We start from the raw sequence: 12,896 nt of genomic DNA on the forward strand, positions 1-12,896 counted from the left end.
AGAACTTAGTCGTTTACTGTCTTAGATGTGCTACCATAAATGGTAGTGTCGTCAGCATAAATGTCTACAAATGATGTAAGGATGTGATTTGGAAGATCATTAATGTAGATCAGGAAACGAGTTGGGTCCAGGATGGACCCCTGAGGGACACCGGCATTAATACTGTGAGCTTCTGATTTTTGCCCCTCAACTACTACTCTTATGAACCTATCAGAAAAAAATGATTTAATAATTGAGAAGACTTTTCCAGCTATACCATAGCTAGCGATCTTATGAAGTAAACCTTTATGCCATACCCTATCAAAGGCTTTAGATATGTCAAGAGCAATTGCCCTAGAAAGATTGCCACCGTCGAGAGATTTGCTAATCCTATGAGATAAAACTGTAAGCACATCTGCTGTAGATCTAGCAGAACGGAAACCATATTGAGTGTCACTAAGAAGGTTATTTTTGTTGAGATGGTTGATTACTTCTGTATTTAACACAGATTCTAGCAACTTACTCATGACGCACAGGAGACTTATTGGCCTGTACTGAGAGGGGGATGAGCGATCACCTGAATTCTTAAATACAGGGCATACTGATGAAATTTTCCAGGGAGATGGGAAACTATTCTCCTTAAGACAACGTTTAAGCAGTTTTGTAAGTATGGGTGCTAGTTCAGGTTGAAGTTTTTTGAGTACTATAATTGGAATACCGTCAGGGCCAGTTGCTTTACTGGAATCAAGGTTTTTGATTAGCTTGGCAACATCACGTACAGATATACGTATATCACATAGCGTGTTTTCTAGTACAGGAGGAAATATTGGGGGTTGGCGGCCTTGGTCGCAAAGGGTAGAATTAGCTGCAAAGTTCTTGACAAAGAGTTTGGCTTTGTCTGATGCTGACGAGATTAACTCAGGTCCATTGATAATAGTTGGGATGGAACACAAGCTTCTGTTCAGGATTCTGTTTGCTATTTGCCAAAACTGTTGGGAACCAAGCCGCTGCTCAGCTACTTTGGACTTAACAGATTGAGCATACAACTCTCTTGCGTTCTTTATTACTTTTTTACAATGGTTGCTGGCAGTCCTGAAAGCGGCTTTAGTTTCCATACATCTATTACGTTTGAAGCAGTGGAAAAAGTGATTTCTGTGCGCAATGGCAGCAGCACATTCTGGAGAGAACCATGGCTGGCTGTTAGGTTTTTGCTGAAACGTTTTAGAGGGTATGAAACGGTCAATACCTACAATTAACTATTCAGTCAGGTTTAATACTATAGAGGACACATCCTTTTTAAACATGGAATGCAGAGGTAGATCAGATATAAATGTACGGAAGCTATCCGAGTCAGCCTTAGTGTATCGATATACTGTACGATGGAGAGGTACGTCTGGGGACTTATTACATTTCATTTTTATCTTAATTGATACAACAGAGTGGTCGGAAGATCCAAGAGGCGACAGAACAGAAACTGAACATAGTTCAGGGCAAGTTGTGAGAAAAAGGTCTAGTAGGCTCGCATACTGGCCGTCATTGTCGGGCACACGGGTGGGTTCCTGAACAATCTGAGTGAGGTCATAGGAAACTTATGTTATACGAAACCTGTATTTAGGTACTTTGAGGGAACATAAGATTTATAATTGGAAAAAATGAAAATTGTATTAAAAAATCAATAATAATAATAATAATAAACGAGAATCATAAAATCCTATGGGACATAGACATACAAACTGATCAAAACAATCTAAGCAAGAAGACCGGATGTCATATTAATTAACAAGAACGAAAAGGCCTATCAAATCGTAGACTTTGCTATCCCAGCTGATCACAGGCGAATATCAAAGAAAAGGGAAAGCGGAGCAAATATACAAAACTAGCCAGAGAGCTAAAAGGGATATGGATGATGAAGAAAATCCAAATACTATCTATTAAAGTAGGAGCACTAGGAACAATCCCGATAAACTATAAAAAAATGGGAGAAATTGGAATCAGAGAAATGACTGGAAAGATATAACGAATATCAATAATGAAAACAACTGAAATATCAAAGAAACCCTTGAATGTGGAGACGAACATATATGAACCACATGCATGAGCCAGACAAACTGCTGCAAAGGCAAAACATGAAGCACTACACGGAACCAAGTACGCTGAAACGGCATACCTATAAGTCCTCTAACCCCACCCCATCCCTCCATTACCACATTATTGTCCCGCTCCCTCCTCCAAAAAGAGTAAGATCGAGGAGAGCATTGACCAGATCCCCGCTGGACAAGTGCGAAGAGAACTGGTACGTTGCTTAAATTCCAGTTAAGACCAAAGGCCGCTGTCAGTCAGAAATCAATAGTAAGCGGCTGTTGCGATAATGCAAAGTCATTTGCAAATATTATCGAAAAAGGTAGAGAGTACTGGAAACCTGGGGAGAGTGGTTGCCATTCAGCTTCCAGAGAACACCACAGGTTGTTATCAAGGAGAGATCTTTGGTGACTTGTGTGAAAGCTCCTTGTGAGCCAATAATAATAATAATAATAATGATAATAATAATAATAACTAGCAGAACCCGTGTAATTTCCACAGTAGTTGAAAACATCATCACATAAGCAAACAAGAGAATGTCCTTCAATAGAACAATCAGTGTAATAATAGTTCCGATCAGACTGTGAATTAAAAACTAAATATTTTTCTAGCTAAATATGGAGGTATATTATTACAAAAATAGAACTAGAGTAAGGCATCATTTTTTCTAGAGATTTTAATCCAATCAAAGTGACTTGTAAATCAGTTAGTAATAAGTATGTTACAATCTTTTCTTGATAATCTGATAATCTGGCATGTAAGTAATAAGATTTGATAGAAACATGTTGCATGTAAATTTTTGCAAATTTTTTTTAGTGGTAAGAAAATGGAATGAATCAGTAAGGAATACGATTGGTGGGATTTAGTTAAAGAAAAAATAAAAGTGTAGGATGTTGGCAAATGATATTGCAACGCTATATATATATATATATATATATATATATATATATATATATATATATATATATATATATATATGTATATATATATGTATATATATATATCATAAGATTAATATTCTTATTCATGATGGAATTTAATGTCTATGTTAATGTTAATTTGTTAGATAAAATAAAGTGATTCTCAGATCGTAAACTGCTTCAGCCATTTCCAGGACTGACCCCTTATGCGCTTTTCGGTTCTTTCTACCCGCTTTCACAATAATATGAGGAGAAATACGGTACTTGTACAGTATTCTACCTATATGAGAAAATAATGTAACGTCATACTACTCTATGATTTGATGTTATTTTCAGTTTTAAAAACATTTACGGGCGTTACAGGTAAGATTCTCTGTATTTTGCAAATGGGAATTGTACTGTACAAGTACGTTAGTTTCTAGGTCGATTACTGTACAAGTACTTTATTTCTTATTTAGAAATAAAACTACTCGATGATTTTACGTAATTTTCGGTTGTTCTTACTTTCCCGTACGTCACAGCTAAGAGTTTATTATTTAATATCATACTATTCGATGAATTTACGTGATTTTCAGTTTTAATCACTTTCAAGTACGTCACACGTAAGATGTTCTTTGTTTTTAATATGGGTACTATACTGTACAAGTATCTTATTTCTTGAGTCGATTACTGTTCAGGTACCTTATTTCTTATTTAAAATTGAAACTCTTAGATTATTTTATGCGATTTTCTATTGTGCTAACTTTTCTGTACATTACAACTTAGAGTTTGTTTTTTCATACGGGCTATACTGTAGAAGCACCTTATTTATTATTTAAAAGTTATACTTCTCAATGATTTGAAATGAGTTTCGGTTTTAATAACTTTTATGTACAAGTAAGATTTTATTTTCATTACAGCTAAGAGGTATTTTTTTTTCATTTTGATGAAATATTCCACTTTCCTTTTAAGGGATGTCAGGATGATAATGATCGAAGCGACACTTTAGTAAGTAATAATGTTTTCACTGGAAATACTTTGGAATTTGTACTAATTTCAACATTCCATATAATTAAGTAATGTTTTTACGTGAAATGCAGAGATTTCAAAGACCCCTGAACTAAAAAGCACAACATGATTTTACTTATTTTGACGTATTAATATATAATCAGAATGTGTTTTCCTAACAGCGACACCAAATTATTTGTTTTATTAGCCATTTTGGAATATTTCACTTTCCTTTTAAGGGTGGTCAGAATGATAACGGCTGGAGCGAATTAGTGTATAAATATATAGATAATAATAATAATAATAATAATAATAATAATAATAATAATAATAATAATAAACCCGAGCCAGACAAACTGCTGCAGAGTGTTACATGGAACCAAGAACATTTAAGGTGCATATCTATAAGTTCTCTAACCCACCTCATCTCCCCTTTACTACATCACTGCCCCCCCCAAAAAAATAGACCGAATAGCATAGTAAAGTTAAGGAGGAAGGAAAGACCGAGGATAGAGTAATGGTAAAACCTCTGCTGGATAAGTGCGAAGAGAACTGGGACCTTAGGGATGCTTAGTGCTATTGAAATTCCATTGAAGATACATAGCCGCTGCCAAGCAGAAATCAATGGCTAGCAGCTGTTGCGATAATGCAAAATTATTTGCAAATGGTGAAGAATACTCGAAATCTGGGGGAGACTTGTTATCACTCAGCTTCCAGAGAACACCACATGCTGTTTTCTAGGAGAGATCTGTGAATACCTGTTTGAAAGCTTCTTTGGAGACATAATAATAATGGACAAGAAATTGAAAAAGTTCATTTAACTTTCACTTTTGTATCCGTCTTATTTTGTTTTCAATATGCTTATAGCCGATATATCTCTGACTTTTTATAAATTATCTATGTAAAAATAGATTAAATTCAAAACTACTACGTTGCATTTATGAAGAGACAAATGGTGATTTCACCACACCATCGATCTCCTCTTAACACATTACTTGTCATAATTATAAATAACTGAGGTTTTAGTTAAGGAAAATTAATTAGATTTGTAAACTTCAAATTGATAGATATGTTGATAGTTCGACTAACTTGAAAATAAATTTGAAATCAACCAGTGCGTTTAAGGATGTTATTTTAAGCTTGAAATGCTTTGTTGCATTTCAATCTTAAATCAACAGACCATCCAATGAATAAAGCATTTTACAGAGATGATTGATTCAGATAAAGGGAAATCTCCAGTCTTTACGCTAATTATAGTTCCTTCTTTTTGCCTTCTTACATTAAGTGGCGTTCTGTCCATTGTCTGGAGTGACGTCCATAACAAAAACGTTATGATCGGCAGATGAAACGAAATGAAATTAAAAAGCGAGGTGAATTATAATCGTATGTGGTTGTCATCTAACATCAAATAAGGACGCATATTTTACCTAAGATGCGTCTATTTAATCCGTACGTTTAGCACATGGAAGTACTCTTTTAAACCAAAGCGTAATAGATGGATAGAAATACTTTTATTAATAAACCACAACATACCAAGGCCGGAGTCGACTCGAGGATAAGAATTAACGATATTGACAGGTCGTGATTTGAGAGATGAAGACCTTTATAAGAGGAGTAGGAAATATTGATGAGATTGTTCAAGTTCAAATACATATGGGAACGCTTCATAACAGTTTATAATAAATATTTGTTAACATTGGATTTGAAGACGACCACGTCGCATGTATCCTTCTGCGAAAAATTTCTGAAAGAAAGGAAAGTTTTTCATTACGGCAGCAAAGAGAGTTCTTGCTGTGAATGTCTTACAAGTACGAACCAGATATTGAGGGTCCGTTAAAATGTTGTATACGTTCTACTATGTTTCAGTTATTTTATGGACTTAACTGATAATTATCTATAGTGACCCCAGGTTTCTTCGCAACATTGATCAACTTTAGTTTGTGGTAATTTTATCGTCTTTTTAATATATTTTTTTATTTTGTTTAGAAGATGGTTTTCAAAAAATGTTTGTTTCTTTTCTCTTCCTAAATGTTTGATATATTGGTTAAAAAATTGCTTAAAATGTAATCATCTTGTTTATATAAACCTTCACAATTGAATAATTCATTTCAAATTTTTCTCGCAACGCATTTCCCAATTCTTGAGTTGGTCATATTTACCAATTTACAGTTGTTTGTGAATGCATTGCGAACACAAGGAAATGTTAAATTTTCTATTTAATCGAGCAAATTTTTAGATTCAAATTCTGGATTTGATTATGAATCCATCAAATTGTTAATTTTATATTTAAGAATATTGTTTCAATTCAAGTTACAGTTCTCACTCGAATATTCAGTCAAATCCTCCTCTACATGCAGTGGCGGACATAAAATAAAATAATGGATATAAGTGATGAATAATAAAATGACGCTCGCTGAGGTGCAAAGTGCAGAGACGTATTTAAATGACTTACCTGGGGTATTATCAGTTTTGAAGGTGTCGTTCTTTAGTCTGAAGGAGTATTTCGGTGCTGACGGCATGCTAAGAGCAAATGTTTTCTCTGGGTAGTATCGGTTCGCCGCTGGGACAGGATATTCTGGCTTGTCCTTGGGGCGTCTGTAAAGTGAGTAATGCGGTGTGCCGTCCATGCCATCTCGATACACCTTCTGATTCTGAAAATTGTAACAAGGACCTGGGCCAATCTTCTCTCGCTTCTCTTCGATCCGATATCCGAACGGATACGCTGGTGCCTTTACGTGGATACTGCGAAAATCGTGCATCTTTTGCCCTGTTAAGTTGGGCAGCATGTATATCGGACCGGGTGATGTGTACATCGCGCCAACCGGCCCTCGTGGAATAGTTAATTGAAAAGTCATGGTTTTCTATTAAAAAAAGATATGAATATTAAATTATTGATAATAAACGATACGAATACAGTATAAAGCAAAAGACTGATCGATTGTTTTCGTAGAATACCTTACAGAAATAAACGATCACAAAAATTAACAAAGATCCCATTGTTCCTACATCTGAGCTGGCGCAACAACTTATTTCTTCCTCTTAGACAGAGTACAAACACGTCTCTAACTTAATAGATTCGCAGTGAATACCAAGCTCAAGCCGGCTTCCTGAGTTTATTTTATAAGTATTTCCACGAAAACAGAAAGATGTTTGAGAAAGAGCGAGTAAATTGAAATAAATCTATTTGCAAGATTTCACAAACAAAAAAAAAACGCGTACTTGTGCATATGTGTGTTTTTTAATGCCAGTGAGCGATCAAGAACAATCAACAAAAAAGTATTTTGCATACGCGTGAGGTTGTTGGGTTTTCATTCTTTTCATCGCTGCTTTTCTATTTGGGGTTCTTACTCCTTGTGGTTGTTAATCGTCTGTTTAATTTAAGACTAATCTATTCATCCATAGAAATACAATGGAGACTTGCTTGGATTTCAAAGGTTTTATTTAGAGATAGGAGAAGAGACCAATCTAATTCTGATTACTTCTTAACTTGCTCGTTTTTCTAACGTAGTCTTAAGATAGTCAACGCACGACAGAGTCTTGAGGCAATATTCACTTAGATTCTCTCTACAGTTTCAGGTGAATCTCGCTTCTCTGGTTTTCCGATTCCGACTAACTAGCTCTGTTCCGTCGAATCTCAATATCATACCATTCAACACCTGCATTTCTAGCGCATTTTTTATAGGAAGTTATCACTCGGACCCCGCCTCAATCACGCTGGCTGCGGGCGGGTTTATTTTCGTGTCTCCAGATTATCCTTACATATATTATGTAACCCCCCCCCCCGAAATTTATACTAATTTATATTAATTTACATAATCTCTACTTACTGGCGTGAGGTCCCAAGATATATATTTATAACATATTATTTATATCGGCTTCATGAATTATCATAAAAAAAATCTTCCGGCGTTCGATCGTTGCTAATTTTGTTAATTATTAACATTTGTGTATGCATGTGTTTTTCTCATGGCGTGTTTTTTAGTTTATTTACTTCATATATTCTTTATGTTATATCTGTATGATTATTTTATGATACTTTCAGGAATGAACTCTCACGCATACACACAAAAAGTGACTCATATATAAGTAGAGATATTATTTGTATTTGCTAGGAGTTCTCATACGGGTCATTATCAGAGCTTGCTGTATGCATCTTCTCAGGTTTTGAGCTAGCCTTTCGTGTAATGTTGAGAATTTTTTGAACCAGTATGCCGTGCCCTGGTGCTCTCCAGTTTGCCATTTTTTCTATGGTTTTCTTTAGGGTTTCTTTGCTGATTTCATTCACTGTTCCTTCTTCGATTTGTTGTAGCTCTTCTTTCATATCTTTCAACCAGTCGGCATTTCTACAATGTTCTCATATCTAATTACAGTAAAGTTTTGTTTCTGTCGGGTTTGGTCATTCTGTTTTTGCTTTTCCTCCGTTCACATTTTGGTAGAATTGGATTTCATTGTTTTCAAATGTCCTGTTTTGCTTGCACTGTTCAGATTTGTATCTATATCGTCTCAATCTCCCGTCTTTTGCTTCGATTTTTTTAGTTCAATGGTATATATATATGGTTCAATGATATATATATATATATATATATATATATATATATATATATATATATATATATTTTGTTGGATTTCTGTTGAAACTATTACGATACTCAATTCTCTCATATCCACAAACACGGTATGGATTAAATTAACTAGTAAAGCAAAAACAACATTCAATAATAACAAATTTGTTCTCTTCTTCTCACGGAATTGGGTACTCATGCAGAGAGTGATCCAGTGTAACTCAGTGCCGGCCCGACGTTCCCCAGAACATGACGTCATTAGCCGGAGTAAGCCGAGGAAATTAAGCCGTCTAACATAACATAAAGCTAAGCCAATGACAATGTAGCGCGATGGTTTTCAACGCGACGCGCGTTCGCGCGAGTTGAAAATTCAAAGCAGCAGACGACAATTTGGGAGAGGAAGAAAAGAAAACTAGTAAAAAAAAATAAAAATAAAATAAACACACCATTTCGTACTTTCACGAATGAATTTTACAGCCTTAAAAGTGAGCAGCTTAAAACACCAGCCGGGGTCCTCGACTTTTGTAAAGAAAAGAATTACTGGCACAGACGAAAACTTGTGCATCATGTGGACACAGGTGCAATCATATTATAAGAGGAAAGGTAAGCGATGGTTATGCCTGGAGCTGTCAGGCTACCAAATGCCGGACTGGTAACTTTTTTGCCAAGTCTAGACTGACAATTGCCATCATAATTAAAATAACCTACTTGTGGGCGTTCGAGCGAGCAACACAGAAAGACCTCCAACGCGAATGCAGAATACGATCTACGCACACGATTAATAAAACAACGGTCTGAGGAAACAACAACAACAACATCTGTTTTAATATGAAAAAAAAACTATCCCACCCAGTTTTCTTTCAACTTTTTTTAGTTTCGGGTTTTTCCTTGAAAAAAAAAACTATAAAAAACACCCCAAAAAACAAAAATAATTTTTCAATTTTTCTTGAAAAAAAAAACTTTACAAAAAATTCCTTGAAAGTATTTATTTGACTACCCTTTGAACCTTTTCTCGAACAAAAAAAAATATATATAGCAAAAAAAAAGGAAAAAATATTGTTATAACATTTTTCTTTACAGTAAATAAAATTTAAAATTTAAGGTAGGTTTTCTTTTCTTGTTATGCTTTCATCGGCGACGTTCGGCTTAATTTCCTCGGCGACGCTCGGCTTACTCTAGCTGTTGTAGTCATGTTCCGGAGAAAGCCGGGCTGACTCTGAGTTACATCCGGATCACTCTCTGCATGAGTACCCGGAATTGCTTATCGACTTGGACTTCTAAGTTACCGGATTAAAGTAATTTCGGTTCATGGTAAAATCTTTACTTCGATATTCAGTCCTTGTCGCGCACGCGCATGCTTTCCAAAGGTTAGCTCATCAGAATAATGTCTTCTACCCCAATAGTTTATTCTCTCGAACTTCTAGACTTTGGAATTCCATCCCCGTTTCTTACTTCCCCGGCTTTACTGACATGCAGAAATTCAAGTTTCGTTTTCTTTTATAATATTGAAAAATAAAATAGATTTCGAAAACTAATAAAAGTGGCACCTTTCATCATTACGAAAATTAAAGAGAAAGACTTGATAGTTTTACAGACTTGCCTTGTAGCGTATTCTCTTCACGTCTTAAAGGAACTGAATTTCTTTGTGGCCGGACCGAAAAATTAAACTTGACAACAGCACGAAAAATCATGAAAGAAGAAACTGAGAAGGTCAACCAATTTTGACGTCATTTCATTGATGACGTCAGGTCATTTAAACGCATAGATAACAAACACTACTAAGTAAGTAGAGCAGGTGGAATTTTTTTCTGACCCTCGTGATAGAATTAGAATATGATGGCTCTACTGTTTTTTCTCAGTATTCAAAGAGTCATCCCCTCGTGAATTATATCATCGTTTCGAGTTTGCGAGGGGATAAGTCGATTGCTACTGAGGAATGTCGACGAATCCGATCTAGGCAATTTTAAATCCACGTAAAGTTCAAATTTTGTTATAAAGAGCTCTCTTGGGGAAGTTGATACATACATGTATAAAAAATTGTTGATATATATATATATATATATATATATATATATATATATATATATATATATATATATATATATATATATATAAAATTATATGTATAAAATTAAAGCTGGTGCCTTAATCTGAAGAGATTTTCCTTTTAGATTAAGGCAATGTTTTATGGGAAATTTTGAGCGGCCATAAATGTGTATATGGCCATACGACACAATCAACCTGCATAATGTCAAAGGCATCTCTTCGTGAGAAACAGTAGTTAGAAGAGATAGAAACCTCAAATGTTTCTGTTGAAAGCAATTTCTTTTACTCCTGACTTTTTTATATCTATTTCTCATCTAGATGTGGTATTCATCTTAAGTCGAAACTATACTATTACCTTCCTTAATATTGTACTATTGTACTTGTAATACGCCATTCAGTTTACTATACTATTTTAGACTAATGTAGTCTCTTTTAATTCTCACTTTAGTAGGAGGAATATAGTGTAGTATTTGTTCTGCTGTTATGAACCGATCATCTCAGGCGTTACCTCCTCATTGAAGTGTAGTATACTACATGTTCGTTCGCCATGATATCATCCTTTCAGACGTTACCTCCTTTTTTTTTGGGGGGGGGGTTAGTGTAGTATTTGTTCTATGATCATAAGACCACCCCTCAAGTATTACCTCCTCCTTTCAGGGAGAATGATGTATTCTATTTGTATTGTTGTCGGGAGACTATCATCCCAAGCATTATACCCTGGGAATAATGTTGTATATGTTTCTTAATTATAATATCTTCACGCCTTAACATGCCTCCATTTGATCGCATATTATTGTTGAGGAAATAGAGGTATTATATTAGCAAGATATGTCTACTGAACTGTGCTCTCAGACAATACCATTTACTATAATCAATTTTCCGTCACACTTACGTTGTGACCACCATAATAACGTAGTCACTCAATGGGTTGAGCTATGTAAAATGATAATTTGGTTTTGAGATGAAAGTTACCGAAATAATTATTTAACTTCATAAATAGACAAAGATCAATTCATTCAACCAAAAGTTACCATACTTTATTCTGTGGATTTAGCGATTTACCACATAACAAATAATGACAGCAAAGTTCATGTTTCTTTATTATTTTTTGTTTAACCCAAACAAAGGACAATGCCACTTGAACGTAAGGGCCTACTATTTGAGATCAAATCTACAGGAACATTATGTAGGGAGTTGAGAAGCGAAATGTCTGTTGACATTACATTTTAAATTCTGTGTACACCCGGAGAAGCAAGAGACGGGGGTGAAATTCTAAAGCCTAGAAGTTCGAGGAAATAAACTATCAGAGTAGAAGGCTTTCTACAATGTATGAGGTGGGATTTTGCTGCTTGTTGGGGTTGTCAGTTATATTTATGTTGAGACAAGTGCTTTGAGTTCTTCAGAGAACATCTCATTAAAATAGTTACAAAATAAGCACAGGGATGCAATATTTCGACAACTGGACAAAGGTTGAAGTTTGGTTGGTAGTCTGAGACATATCAGGTTGAAGACATTTTTTGGGAGACACTGTCTAAGAGTGAAGGACTGGTGGCAGATGAATCAGACCAGATGTTGAAACAATATTCCATAAATGGGCAAAAATGGCTTTGTAGAAATATAGGATACTCACAGGTGTGAGTAATTTTCTCGCACGATAAAGAGAGCCAACCTTCTTTGCAGCAGCCTTGGCAATGTCCTCAATGTATTTGTTTCAATTCATGTTGTCTGTGAATTTTAAGCCGAGGAGTTTGAATGAAGTGCTTTCGGGAAAGTATTATTAGTCATGGCAATCAGTGGTTGAAAAGGTAATTGTTAAAGGAAACAAGTTTAATCTTAGCAGCATCCAATGTTACCATCCTTTTACGCCCACGTTCCACTACAGACTTTCTCTAAGATTTCAACCATTGATACGTGGTCATTCGTTGTCACCCTCGTGTCTGTTATAAAGTATGGTGTCATCAGCAAATATATTCATCTCAAATACAATTTACTGAGGCAGGTCATTTATGAATATCAAGAATGATAAAAGTCCAAAGATGTGGCACACTCGCATTTATAACATGTTGTTTTGACGTACGAATAACGACAACCTGGGTTTTTCTTTTGTCTAAGGAAGATTTGATCATATTTAGTATTCGTCAAGTAATTTAATTTTCATGAAAAGATCTGTGCAAAACCTTGTACAATATTATATACATATATATATATATATATATATATATACATATATATATATATATATATATATATATAATGTTACTGCACTAGCCCCCCTGCTTTATTCAGTGCGTGAGATATAGGTTCAAGGATTACAGTTAGGATA

At 35.0% G+C, this 12,896-nt stretch overlaps 1 protein-coding gene across 1 annotated transcript in view; it reads right to left on the minus strand.

Moving 5' to 3' along the window:
• Window positions 1-10,283, minus strand: part of LOC145248006 (ciliary microtubule associated protein 1A-like) — a 33,631-nt gene extending 23,348 nt beyond the window's left edge. Inside the window, exons 1-2 of the mRNA XM_080109696.1 lie at window positions 10,128-10,283; window positions 6,418-6,826 (exon numbers count right to left, since the gene is read on the minus strand). Of these exons, the coding sequence (XP_079965822.1) occupies window positions 6,418-6,820 (403 nt within the window). The 5' untranslated portion in view covers window positions 6,821-6,826; window positions 10,128-10,283. The remainder of the gene's footprint in view (window positions 1-6,417; window positions 6,827-10,127) is intronic.
• Window positions 10,284-12,896: the final 2,613 nt, after the last annotated feature.

This window comes from Euprymna scolopes, chromosome 26, assembly GCF_053919585.1.
Source record: "Euprymna scolopes isolate OS-2025 chromosome 26, ASM5391958v1, whole genome shotgun sequence".
NCBI classification, from domain to species: domain Eukaryota; kingdom Metazoa; phylum Mollusca; class Cephalopoda; order Sepiida; family Sepiolidae; genus Euprymna; species Euprymna scolopes.